This window comes from Microcebus murinus, chromosome 16 (assembly GCF_040939455.1).
Source record: "Microcebus murinus isolate Inina chromosome 16, M.murinus_Inina_mat1.0, whole genome shotgun sequence".
Taxonomy (NCBI): Eukaryota; Metazoa; Chordata; class Mammalia; order Primates; family Cheirogaleidae; genus Microcebus; species Microcebus murinus.
Genome location: NC_134119.1, coordinates 964,843 through 977,807, shown reverse-complemented (window position 1 = coordinate 977,807; position 12,965 = coordinate 964,843). Strand labels below are relative to the sequence as shown.

Here is a 12,965-nt window from a genome sequence, read left to right as displayed (position 1 = left end):
TGCTGGGACTGACACGTGGACTTGGGCGGTGCTGCCTGGCTGGGTCGGCCTGGCCGGGAGTTGGGAGGGCCTGCTAGGCATTAGGACATGCTGTGCCCACGTCCTAGTGCCCCAAGCCTGATGCAGCCGCCCCTAGACGAGGCCCGCAGGGACACGGCTGAGGACACCCAGTGGTCCAGGTAAGGGAGGGGACTTTTGGGGAGGAAGCTGAGATGTGTTGGGGTGGGACCTTGCTGGGTGGGGAGGGCTCCTCTGGCCTGGGGCTGCCAGCCCAGACCCTTCGCAGGGAGGAAGGACACCCAGAGTGCCCCACCTTCCTCCCTGCCATCACACCTATGACCTGGGCCATGCTCCACAGCCCTTCTCCCAGCCCTGGGCCCTGGGCGTCTGGCAGGCAGCTGGGGGCGTGGTCCTGGATGGTGAGGAGGTGTGTCCACGCCATTTATGAGTCAGCTCGGGCAGTTCAGGCAGACTGGGGGGTGGTCGGGGCTGAGTGCCGGGCACAGGCTGGAGCCTGTGGCCAGATGGTGGGGTGCTGCCACCATGTGCCGGCTGGGAGGGGGGTGCTCCTGGGAGGGTTCAGCAGTGGGGAGAAAGGCCATGCAGGATACCTGCCCCTTTCATGTTCTGTTTCCATAACCCACTGCTCCCTGCAGAAGTCTTCCTGGGCAGGTGGCACCCACAGAAACCACAGTGAGAAGGTGACAGCTGTCCATTGCCCAGCTAGTGAGGGGACATGAATGAGAACCCCCAGGAGGAGCCCCAAGCTACAAAAGAGCCACCACTGCCTCTGGTTCTGTGGGCTAGGCCCCTCAGCCCAGGCAGCCAGGCCCCGGCCCTGTGGACTCCTGAGCCAACTGCGAGTCCCCGGGGAACCTGCCCCTCCACCTGCAGGGGAATGGCACCGTCCAGCTGGGTGGGGCAGGACCCTAGCACTGCCCGGTGGAGTAGCAGGAAGGCCTGAGGGACGGTGCCACCTGGGATGCTGGAGCAGGGGGGGCACCTTCCGGAAGGAGAGGCCTCTGAGCAGAGGCTATGTGGGGAGGGCCCAAATTACAGCCCTGGCTGCGTTTCCCTGCCAGGTGCCAACGAGGGGGAGGCCTGCCTAGCCCGTGTTTATCCATGTCCAGGCGAGGCCTGCACTACACTCTGGGTAGTGTTTTACTGGCCTGTCTGGCCTTGGCCCTACCCGCCTCACCCCTGCGCTGCCTGGAATGGGTGCTCGCCGCTGCCGTGACACTTGCTTCACAGGGACCTGGTCAGGGACCCAGGCGTCCACACCCGCACGTGGGCAGTGACAATGGTGGCAGGTGCTGCTCTTGACACTGACCGCCCTCCACACAGACAGTCACTCTTCAGCCACGGCACAGGGATGGTGGGGGCGGTGCCAGAGGCGCAGGGTTTGGGGGGGTGGCCCAGACCTGAGCGTCCTGTGCAGCTTGTTGCCGTCCTGGCCCCGAGGCCCTGGCACCAGCACGTTCCCTTTTCTGACTTGAGCGGCCACGTGACAGTCTGCGTGCTCAGTGTGGGTCCCCTGTGCAGGAAGCACCTGCTGGGCTGGGGGCACGTGGGGGCAGGGAGGGAGATTTCTGGTTCCGCCCAATCCCAGAGGATGTTGGGTTTTGGGCCTGGGGTCCTGCTCTGCCCTTGGCGGGTGGGGACTTCCTTGTTCTGTGCCCCTTTGCCAGCCTTGGTGGGCACCACCCACCCAGCGCAGGGACGGAAGGTGGTGCCTCCTGGCCTCTCGAGGGGCACTCAGCCCCCACCCCACACAGCCCAAGGGGCCCCCAGCCCCGTTGCTGCTCTGGGCAGACTGACTTCCGCTAAGGAGGCCGGGCTGTTGGGTGGTGCAGCATTCTCAGTATGATTCCACGAGGGGTTCAGCCCCCCAGGCTTTCCACTCACCCAGAGGCAAATGAGGCGAGAGGCGCCTGGGGAGGGGTGGCCGCTACTTGACCACATGAGGGATACAGCTCCCTTTAAAGGCACCTTTGGACCCTGTGGCCTGGAGTGGGAAGTTAAGGGTGCTGCCTCCGTGCCCCTGCCGGGATCCTCTGCAGAAAACAAACTGTGTGTGTTTGCAGAGAGCTCGAGCGTGGGGGCGGTAAACAGTGGGCGTGCGGGCAGGTGGGCCCGGCCAGCCGGCAGGTTGGACTGTATCTCTCTCTGCTGCCCAGTAACCCAGGGCAGGGCTCGCTTGGAAGGAGCAGACCTGGTGCCTGTTCCCAGGCCAGTGCCAGGTGTGGGGCTGGCCTCACGAGTCACCAATTGTCCCCAGAGCGGACGCTGGCTGTAGAGGATGGTGTTGAAAGCACACCCCATCAGTAAGCCCAGGACAAAGAGCACCTTGTCCACACGGGAGGGGCACCGATCTGGGGGAGCCTCAGCTCACGCAGGCTGGAGCCGGGATTTCGGCAGCGTGCGAGATGTCAGGGACTCCGTTCTTCACGTTGCAGGGGGCTCCTCCCTGTCTGATGTGACAGGGGCGTCTTGTTGGGCCGTTCAGCAGGCTCTCCTCTCCTGCAGGCCCGAGTGCCAGGCGTGGACAGCGGCCCTGCTGCTGGGCACCTGCCTGCTCTACTGCGCCCGCGCCAGCCTGCCCATGTGCACCGTCGCCATGAGCCAGGACTTCGGCTGGAACAAGAAGGAGGCCGGCGTCGTGCTCAGCAGCTTCTTCTGGGGCTACTGCCTGACGCAGGTCGTGGGCGGCCACCTCGGGGACCGGTAACCACCCCCCATGGCCCGGCTGCAGGGGGTGCCCCACAGGGTCCGGGTGGGCAGGCCGGCTCCTGTGGAGGGAGCTTGGCAAATGAGTTTGGGGAGCAGGGCGGGAGAGGGAGGGGTCAGGCCAGCCCTGGGGCCATGGCAGGGCCCGCAGAGGGGAGGGCAGGAAGCAGGCCAGGGTGAGTCCTGAACCCTAACCCTAACCCTAACCTCCCTCTGCCTCCCCTCCAGGATTGGGGGTGAGAAGGTCATTGTGCTATCAGCCTCGGCCTGGGGCTCCATCACGGCTGCCACGCCCCTGCTCGAGCACCTGGGTGGTGCCCACCTGGTCTGCATGACCTTGTCTCGAGTCCTCATGGGCCTGCTCCAAGGTGAGGGGCCTCGGGCTCTGCCCTCACACTCTGCCCTTCAGCCCCTGTGCCAGGGGCGTGTGCGTGTGTGTGTGCATGTGTGCATGCGTGTGTGCCCTCTCTAGGCGCCCGATCTCTGCAGTGACACGCAGGATCAGATGGGACATCACACGGTAAACTTGTCTCCCGGCACGGAACTTGGTCGCCAGCTGTGAGGGACCTGCTGTGGGCTGTGGGCTTCACGCATCTGTGTCACTAGCTGGTGGTGGCTCTCACACCAGGCCCTGCTGACTGTCAGAGAACAGTGGGCTCCCTGCTTGGCTGGGGTCCGCTGGAGACACAGCTCGGCCTCCAGCTGGCCTGGCCTGCCTGGGCGCCCCACGCACCCTGTGGCCCCTCCTCACGCCTCGTCCTCCCCCCAGAGCCAGCACCAGGCCGGGCAGCACCAGGCCGGGCAGCTGGGCTCAGCTCCCTGGAGCTGCTCTGGCTGTTCCAAGCCCATGGAGGGGCATCCCTCTCCCCCTCCCTCTCTCCTCCCTCTCCCCTCCCCTCCCTCTCCCCTCCCTGTCTCCTCCCTTCTCCACTCTCCTCCCTCTCCCCTCCCTCTCCCCTCCCTCTCTCCTCCCTTCTCCACTCTCCTCCCTCTCCCCTCCCTCTCCCCTCCCTCTTCCCTCCCTCTCTCCTCCCTTCTCCACTCCCCTCCCTCTCCCCTCCCTCTCCCCTCCCTCTCCTCTCCCACTCCCCTCCCTCTCCCCTCCCTCTCTCCTCCCTTCTCCACTCCCTCTCCCCTCCCTTCCCCACTCCCCTCCCTCTCCCCTCCCTCTCCCTTCCCTCTCCCCTCCCTCTCTCCTCCCTCTCCCCTCCCTTCTCCACTCCCTCTCTCCTCCCTCTCCCCTCCCTCTCCCCTCCCTTCTCCACTCCCCTCCCTCTCCCCTCCCTCTCCCTTCCCTCTCCCCTCCCTCTCCCCTCCCTTCTCCACTCCCCTCCCTCTCCCCTCCCTCTCCCCTCCCTTCTCCACTCCCCTCCCTCTCCCCTCCTTCTCCCCTCCCTCTCTCCTACCTTCTCCACTCCCTTCTCTACTCCCTCTCCCCTCCCTCTCTCCTCCCTCTCCTCCCTCTCCCCTCCCTCTCCCCTCCTTCTCCACTCCCCTCCCTCTCCCCTCCCTCTCCTCTCCCTCTCTCCTCCCTCTCCTCCTCCCTCTCCTCTCCCTCTCCCCTCCCTCTCCCCTCCCTCTCCTCCTCCCTCTCCTCCTCCCTCTCCTCTCCCTCTCCTCTCCCTCTCCCCTCCCTCTCCCCTCCCTCCTCTCCTCCCTCTCCCCTCCCTTCTCCACTCCCCTCCCTCTCCTCCTCACTGGGTTTCAGGCCTGGAGGGCATCTAAGGAAACCCCTAGAGCTAGGGAAGGGTCTGCCCTAGAGAAAGGCCCCCCCTGTGGTCTGGAGGCATCACCTGGGAAACATGGGGACCCCAGCTCCACCTGGGCCCGCATGGGGCTCGAAGGGGTGCATGAGTAGGAGGGACTATTGAAGTTTGTGCGCCTACGGGGACTGGGGACCGGGGACGCATCCCAGAGCCTGCCCTTCCAGCATCTCCCCCTCCCCAAGCACAGCTGGGCTGGCGAGACCCTCAGAGCCCACCCTCAGAGCCCGTGAGGAGATGCAGAGGGAGTAGGGGACCAGCGCAGGGAGGGGGACCGGTCTGCTGTGGCCGCATTGTCATCTGCATGTTCTAGGTGAGGGGGCCAAATACTGACACAATTAAGAAAACAGTAACTGCCTTGAACCGGGCTGGGTGTGTCAGTCTCCCTGCCCGCTGCTGACCAGGTTCCCGGACCTCGGGCCTGCAGGTGGCTGTCCTCGTGGGCAGCCTGGGGGACCCTGGCAGGGCAGCCGAGGCCGTGGGCCACCTGCGAGCAGCCGGGCAGCGGTTTGTGCTGCCGAGACCCGAAGCACCCTGTTTTCTAGAAGCTCTCCAAGGTCTGGCATGTTGGGATGCCAGCTGTCATCGTCTGCACAAAAGCTACTGTGGGGGCCGGGTGGCAGCAAAGGTAGCCACGGAATGACTGTGAGCACCACCCTCGCAGCGGCCGGTCCCGCAGGGTGGGGGCAAAGGTGCCCGCGGGGGCGGGGGGGGGGGCGGTGTGCACCATCTAGGGGGCTCGAGGGACCCCTGGTGGTGGGCGGCTCACAGCCCTGGAGAGAACAGGACCTGCCCCTGCCCCCTGGGCCACGACCAACCATATCAATAAACTCTCTGTGACTCCAGGAGTTAGTCAGGCAACCATTTCCTGTGTGTTAGTCATGCGTGGCGATACCATGAATGTAGCGTGCAGAGTCAGTGCCCTGCAGACACGGGTCTCGGGTTCCTGCTGTCATGGCAGCCCCCAGGTGGAGCCCCGGCAGAGCCCCTCCAGGCCAGGCTCCGGACCCCCTGGATCGGAGGGGACGTGGGGTTGCGAGGTGGTGGCCAAACCTCTAAGCTGCCGGAGAACGCTTTGTCCGAGAGAAACCCTAGCAGGAAGTGCGACGGGTAGAACGTGGGGACAGCCTTCCTGGGGAAAAGCGTGTGCGTCTGTGTGTGAGCCCGGCTCACATGTGCGCGCAGCGCGTGTGGGTGCCCTGCAGCACAGCCGAGCAGCCGGTTGGTGTGCAGGTAGGAAACGTGTGTGCGTGTGCACGTCTCGTGTGTGCACATCACGCGTGTGCACGCCTGTGTCAGTGTGAGGACTCGCAGGGCACAGCCAGGAGCCGTGTGCTGGTGGCGGGCATGTACGCACGTGTGCGTGTGCGTGTGCACGTCTCGTGTGTGCACATCACGCGTGTGCACGCCTGTGTCAGTGTGAGGACTCGCAGGGCACAGCCAGGAGCCGTGTGCTGGTGGCGGGCGTGTGCATACGTGTGCGTGTGAGGCAGGAAAGCCCGCTGGGAGCAGACGTCTTCTCGCGGCTGCTCCCACGAGGGCCCCTCGCCCAGCCGAGCGCTTCCTCTGGGGGGTGGCGAGGGGAGCGTGGGCGTCTGGTGTCCAGCCTGAGTGGAGGCCGGGGAGCCCCAGCCTGGCCCTCAGCCGCAAGGGCAGGCCCTGGGTGGACCGAGACCCGCCCGTCCGTCCTGTTGCAGGCGTTCACTTCCCTGCCCTGACCAGCCTGCTGTCGCGGAAGGTGCGGGAGAGCGAGCGGGCCTTCACGTACAGCACCGTGGGCGCCGGCTCCCAGGTGGGGTGAGTGCTGGCCGCAGAGGCCCCTCTGGTGCCCCATGTGGGGCGGCCTCCCGTCTGGGGGCGGACGCAGGACCACCGCGGTGAGGCGGGGCTAGCGGGCACGTCCGGCTCCGCCTGTGTAAAGCGTTTCTCTTTGCTCAAATTTCTGTCTTTCTGGGGCGGCTGGCGGGGTGGGGCTGGCCGTGGCCGCTGCATCTCATTCCCACATCGCTGGTTCGTCTACTGGGGCCAGATACTGTCCCCACCGTCTGCTGCTGGGAGCGGCCTGTCGGGCCGAGCCTGCAGCCTGTGCTGGAGGCTGGGGGAGGCTCGTCCTCCATGACGTGGAAACCTGCGCCTGGGCCTCCCTCCCAGCACCCAGCCCTGGGGCGGGTCCGGGCTGCCTGAGGCCTCTTCCGGGCGGAGGGGCGTCTCCTGGCTGTAGCAGGGTGGGTGGAGGCAGCCAGGGCTGGCAGAGGCTCCCAACCACCGGCTCAGGCCTCATTGTACCCTTGTGGAGGCTCAGGGGCGGCAGGGGGGCCTGCGGGTGGGGCCGGGGCAGCCCATGCAGGGCGGGGGGCAGATTTCTCAAATAAAAACTCAGATTGCCCGGGTGTCCTGAGTGGGGAGCAGAGAGGGTCACCTGCGGGGCTGGAGGGACGGGAAGGCTGCTCCCGGCACCGAGGCTGAGCCAGGTGCTGCGTCTGCCCTGAGGATGTGAGATCGGAGGCTGAGACCTTGGGGCACGGGCGGGGAGTGGGGGCAGTGGGCTGGGGCCTCTGAGCTGCTGCCGACAGGCGGTGAAAGCGCCTCCTTCCGGGCCCGGCTCCCACGGGTGCATCCCGGGAGCTGCTCCCGGCCAGGGAGGCCGGGCCACCATCCTCCCTGTCCCTGCAGGACGCTGCTGACCGGGGTGGTGGGCTCCGCGCTCCTGGAGTGGCACAGCTGGCAGAGCGTCTTCTACTTCTCGGGCGGCCTCACCCTGCTCTGGGCGTGGTGCGTCCACAGGTACCTGCTGAGAGAAAAAGGTAATGCGGGCCGGGCGGGCTGGCCCTGGGCACAGCAGCCGCCGCTGCGACCGACCCCCAGAGGCTGCACGGGCTCTGACCTTCTCCAAAGAATCCACCCGATTCCGTGGGAGAGTTCAGGCTGAGGCAGCCACCTGGGCAGACACCTGCCAGGCAGAGGCACAGGCAGGAGCAGGTTGAGTCTTCCCAAGTCAGACAGAAGCTTTTGGCCAGGTGCGGTGGCTCACGCCTGTAATCCTGGCACTCTGGGAGGCCGAGGCGGGAGGATCGCTCGAGGTCAGGAGTTCGAAACCAGCCTGAGCAAGAGCGAGACCCCGTCTCTACTATAAGTAGAAAGAAATTAATTGGCCAACTGATATATAGAGAAAAAATTAGCCGGGCATGGTGGCGCGTGCCTGTAGTCCCAGCTACTCGGGAGGCTGAGGCAGGAGGATCACTTGAGCCCAGGAGTTTGAGGTTGCTGTGAGCTAGGCTGACGCCACGGCACTCACTCTAGCCTGGGCAACAGAGGGAGACACTGTCTCAAAGAAAAAAAAAAAAGAAGCTTTCGGGGGCTGCAGGGCCGGCCGCCTGGGCTCTGGAGTTGGCCGTGGGAGGGTTGTTGGAGCGGGGCCCTCAGGGCCACCGGTGTGAGCCGGACTTGGGCCCCCACGTCAGTGAAGGGCAGACGCGGAGTTGTCCGGCCCAGTGGCCGCTGCGTGAATCCGCCCCCTCCCTCAGACCTCGTCCTGGCCTTGGGCGTCCTGGCTCGGGGCCTGCCAGTGTCCAGGCACAGCAAGGTCCCCTGGAGGCAGCTCTTCCGGAAGCCGTCCGTCTGGTGAGGCCTGGGCCCCAGGCGAGCGGCGGGTGTCAGAGGGCTGGACTCTCTGGCTGGGGGCACCCAAGCCATGTCACCTGCCTCTGTCCTCAGGGCGGCCGTCTTCTCCCAGCTCTGCTCTGCCTGCTCCTTCTTCACCCTGCTGTCCTGGCTGCCCACCTTCTTCCAGGAGACCTTCCCGCACGCCAAGGTGAGGGAGAGAGGGCCCCAAGGGTGCAAGTCTGGGCTGCGCAGGGAATTTGTGCCCTGGCCTTGGGAGGGATCCCTTGGCCCCGGTGCCGCTCAGGTTCTCAGGTTCTCGTCACACCCAGAGCTGGACACACGGCTGCAGCTTTGCCAGAGCCCGGCTGGGACCTGCAGTTCCTGCGGAGCCGGCACCTAGGTCTGGCCGCCCGAGCAGGAGCCGGGGTGGGGACGGTATCAGCTCCTCCAAGGCCGTCCTGCTGCCCTCCTGGCTCTGGTGACCAGGACCCTCTGAGCTGTGGGTTCCCCGGCCAGGGCGGGTCCCCGGGGGCTCTGTCAGGTGTGGGGAGCAGTGCGGAGATCTGGGCTGTGGGGGACATAGCCACTAGGGGACCTGGCCCCCAGCTGGGGTGACGGTGGGTGGGCTCAGCCTGGCTGGAGCCTGTCCCCCGGCCCCCAGGAGGGCCCCAGCCTCAGGGTCCCCAGCCCGGGTGGGCAGAGCCTTCCTGGGCAGCTGTCTGCAGGTGACTGCCCGGCCCCGTCCCCCTGAGCACGGCTCCTCCCGCAGGGCTGGGTCTTCAACGTGGTGCCCTGGCTGGTGGCCATTCCGGCCAGCGTGTTCAGTGGGTTCCTCGCTGACCACCTCGTCTGTCAGGGTGAGCCCGGGCAGGGGCGGGCTGGGGCCCCACACCGTCAGCCTCACTGTCCGGGGGGGGGGCGTGGGGGGGCCCTCCCGGGAGAGGCGGCTCCAGTGCATGGAAGAGGCACACAGCCCCAAGGACCCAGCTGAGTGGGACTCCTGCCCCCGGGCCTACTCGGGGCCTGGCCAGATGTCACTCGCTCCTTTCTGCCTCAGTGTCCCTGGGAGGGTGGGGCCGGGGGTGAGCACAGAGAGAGTGCCCGGGTCTCAGGGTCTCCTGCAACTCGACTCGCCATAGGCCCTGCCCCTCTGCGCAGCTGTAAAGCACTGGGTGGGGTCAGAAACCCCAGGCCCCCCCATTTCACAGGGACCCCCAGAGAGCCCCGAATCAGGGGGGCCGCAGTGCAGGCGCCTGAGTTCACTGTGGGTCACAGCGCCTCCCGGCTGCCCCACAGTGCCTCCTGTGGGACAATGTCCTCCTAGACACATGCACGCAGGTGCACACGTGTGTTCACACGCTCACTCTGCACACCTACACCTGCTCTTCAAACGTCCATATTCTTCCGGGTTACAGAAGTAGTGCCCACTGCTTGTGGAAAGTTAGAATATCTGGAGAAACAGAGAAAGTGGGAATCACTTGCCCGGTTACGCTTCTGGGCCGTCCATGTGTCTGTCCTTCTGTGCTTTCTACGTGCACACGTACTGCCGTGTAGGTGCACTGCACACACGCATGTACACCCCCCCAAGTGCACGTGCTTTCACCCATGACACCAGACACCGTCTTGATCCGGAGCCGCCGCCCCCTCCCTGCTCCCTGACCCCCGGTGGCCTTGCTGGGTGGGGCCCACTCGGGACGCCTCGGGGTCCACAGTGGGCTGACGGGAACCCCCTTCTGTGGCCCCCTCCACTCAGGTTACAGACCCGTCACGGTGCGGAAGTTCATGCAGGTAGGAGCGTCCCCCGGTGGCCCTCTCTGGGCAGCCCACTTTGATCCCCAGCTCCTGGGACCCCAGGCTGAACTCCCCAGTCGCCCGATTCCTGGGACGGCCGCTTGGGGGCGCTCTGGGTCGACTGGGGGCCGGCTCAGGGCTCCTCACCCCGCCGGCCTGCCTGGGCCTGGGGTGAGCAGCTGGGCTTCTTCCTGGGAGCCCTGCCCCGGGCACCCTGGGGCCAGCAGTGCACCCCAGGTGGCCGTCTTGGGTGCTCTCCGCAGGTGATGGGCCTTGGCCTGTCTGGCATTTTCGCCCTGTGTCTGGGCCACACCTCGAGCTTCCTCCAATCCGTGGTCTTTGCCTCGGCCTCCATTGGCCTCCAGACCTTCAACCACAGGTGAGGGCCGGCCGCTGTCCAGCAGGGCCGCCGTGCTGCCCCCAGGCCCAGGACAGGGAGGACGGGGTGGGTCCCCACTCATGGTCCCGGAGGCTAAGGCTGCCCCGCAGCTAGTGAGGGTGTCCGGCCAGTGAGGGCTTGGGGTTCGGTAAAACCAGGGCCCCCGCCTGGGAGGCCGGGAGGGGGTCCCCGCGGAGCACTCCTGCCGGTGGTTTTAGACACCTGCAGTTGAAAGCAGGAAGCAGGAAAGAGGGTGTAGGAGCCGCCCCGAGCTTCTCCTACCACCTTTGGTCCCAGGAGCAGCTTCCTGAGCGGGGTCCACCTCGAGGGAGGGCTGGTTCAGGGCGGTGGTGAGTTGGGGTCCCCCAGTGCTCCTCCCATGGCTCTACCAGCCCTTTCTTTCTTTCTTTTTTTTTTTTTTTTGAGACAGAGTCTCGCTTTGTTGCCCAGGCTACAGTGAGTGCCGTGGCATCAGCCTAGCTCACAGCAACCTCAAACTCCTGGGCTCAAGCAATCCTCCTGCCTCAGTCTCCCGAGTAGCTGGCACTACAGGCATGCGCCACCATGCCCGGCTCATTTTTTCTATATATATTAGTTGGCCAATTAATTTCTTTCTATTTATAGTAGAGACAAGGTCTCGCTCTTGCTCAGGCTGGTTTCGAACTCCTGACCTCGAGCGATCCTCCCACCTCGGCCTCCCAGAGTGCTAGGATGCCACCGAACCCAGCCACTGCCAACCCTTTCTTCCCTCCACGTTCTCGGGGCTCCGGGCACTCGAGGGACTGGCCGCGGCCACTCACCGCTCCTTCTTGGTTCTGCAGCGGCATTTCCGTGAACATTCAGGACTTGGCCCCATCCTGCGCCGGTTTTCTGTTTGGTGAGGACGTGGGTCACCCCAGCCTGGCCCTCCCCGGTGGCGGGTGGGCTGCGGTACTCACAGTGGGCTTCCTCTGCGTCCTGACACTCTGCCGCTCCCGCCTGTCCACAGGTGTGGCCAACACAGCAGGCGCCGTGGCAGGTGAGGGGCCCTCCTGCGGGTTCGAGCCCTTGTCAGGGCTGCCGGGTGGGGGTGCCCTTTGGAAGGGGTCCCAGTGGCAGGGGAGGGCACGATCCCAGAGCTGGCCCGGGGAGAGAACACGGCCACCTTCCCAGGTGCCACAGACCTTCCTGATGGTGGGCTGGAGGGCTGCTAGTCGACACAGGTGGGGGGGCTCGCTCTGCGGCTCAGCCCCCCGCTGCTGGCCCTGGCTCTCAGCTCCCTCCGGAGGGAGCAGGTGGGGCTCGTTAGGAGCCATTTCCTGGGTGGTCTGTGAGGTCTCTGCCACTTGGAGACCCTCTGAGTCTAAGCCTGGCCCGGCTTAGACACCAGAGTTCAGTCCTGGGAGCCACAGCGGCTCTGTCCCCCAGGTGCCACCCACCGCAGCCTTTCTCCCTGGGCTGCCCGGAGCGCTCAGCCCGCCATGCCTCTCCTGGGCCAGGTGTCGTGGGCGTGTGTCTGGGCGGCTACCTGATCGAGACCACGGGCTCCTGGACTTACCTGTTCAACCTGGTGGCCATCACCAGCAACCTGGGGCTCTGCACCTTCCTGGTGTTCGGGCAGGCCCAGCGGGTGGACCTGAGCCCCACCCACGAGGACCTGTAGCTCCCGACCCGCCACCTTCCGAGGACCCGGCTCCAGCAGCCCCGGGACAAAGGCTCCATTGCAGGCGTGGAATAGAGGCACCGGAGCCTCGGCAGCTCAGAGGAGTCCACAGGAGCTGGCAGGAGGCGTGAGCCACGGCGGGCCTGGGGCAGGACCAGGCAGGCCCTGGGGCCTTCAGCTTCCCACGTCCCCCCACAGTGGCCGCACATGGCTGTCGGGGTGAGTGGTGCTCTATCCAGCATCCGATCCCGGCAGGCCGCCCACAGCTGCCAACCGTGGCAACACGTGCCTGTCAGCGGGGCGGGGTGGTGGGACAGCAGACCCCACCTGTGGAGGGGACCATCCTCGAACCTCCACCGCTCCTAGTCTCCCTCCCCAGCCCTGTCTCAACAACCAGAAACATCTCCTGACTTTGCCCGACGCCCCCACGGCCACGGTTGCAGGAGAGCCCAGTCCAGACAGCCTCGGGGCTCCTGCTCTCCCTCAGCCAGGCTGACACCCTGCTGGGGGTCCCTGGTCCCTGACGAGCAGAGGCCTCTCCACCCGCTCAGCTCCGGGGGCAGGGCCCATGCCTGGAGCCAGGTGACCCCACTTCCTGTCTCCCTGCGACCTCCCGACCTCTCGACCTCTTGACCTCTTGTTCAGCCCGAGGAGCTGGTGTCTCAGGAATTGATGACGGGTTTTGCAAGATGCGTATGCAGAGGAATTACACCAAAGCCTTATTTAAATGACAACTATTAAACTATTTATAAAGATTATTTTATTTAACACCTCTGTTTTTTAACCACTTGGGTACGGCTCACCGGCTGCGAAACCTCGCCCACAGCCGGCACTCACAGTCCGCACGACAGTCTATGCTGTGCATCGACGACACATCCCTTCTGCTCGTGTGTGATGAGGAAAGCTTGAAAGCACTGAAAGCTTGTTTTACTTTACAGGCAGCTTTACTTGTCATATAAATCTGAATAGGTAACATACACATGTATGTTTTCATTACCTTATTTTTAAATGTTCACAATTTTATTTTGATAAATGAAAAATTAGAAAAGTCCCATCACGG

General features: G+C 65.1%; 1 protein-coding gene and 1 long non-coding RNA gene across 2 annotated transcripts; both read left to right on the top strand.

Annotated features, from left to right (window-relative positions):
- SLC17A9 (solute carrier family 17 member 9) lies at positions 1 to 12,024 on the top strand. The gene is made up of 13 exons (XM_020281740.2): positions 1 to 179; positions 2,527 to 2,724; positions 2,956 to 3,095; positions 6,188 to 6,287; positions 7,164 to 7,294; positions 8,015 to 8,111; positions 8,205 to 8,301; positions 8,863 to 8,950; positions 9,847 to 9,881; positions 10,148 to 10,263; positions 11,085 to 11,140; positions 11,252 to 11,281; positions 11,742 to 12,024. The coding sequence occupies exons 1-13, from the start codon at positions 88 to 90 to the stop codon at positions 11,903 to 11,905; spliced, it is 1,344 nt and encodes a 447-aa protein (XP_020137329.2). The 5' UTR covers positions 1 to 87; the 3' UTR covers positions 11,906 to 12,024.
- Positions 12,025 to 12,034: 10 nt separating this feature from the next.
- Positions 12,035 to 12,660, top strand: LOC142876842 (uncharacterized). The gene is made up of 2 exons (XR_012923660.1): positions 12,035 to 12,124; positions 12,457 to 12,660. It is a non-coding gene; the product is annotated as an uncharacterized LOC142876842 (long non-coding RNA).
- The last annotated feature ends 305 nt before the right edge of the window (positions 12,661 to 12,965 follow it).

What these genes read in the sequence shown, in the direction of transcription:
- SLC17A9 (XM_020281740.2), top strand. Translation starts at nt 88, where the DNA reads ATGCTGTGCCCACGTCCTAGTGCCCCAAGCCTGATGCAGCCGCCCCTA. An exon ending in GAGGACACCCAGTGGTCCAG is followed by an intron (nt 180 to 2,526) that starts GTAAGGGAGGGG and finishes CCTCTCCTGCAG; the next exon opens with GCCCGAGTGCCAGGCGTGGA. An exon ending in GGCGGCCACCTCGGGGACCG is followed by an intron (nt 2,725 to 2,955) that starts GTAACCACCCCC and finishes CCTCCCCTCCAG; the next exon opens with GATTGGGGGTGAGAAGGTCA.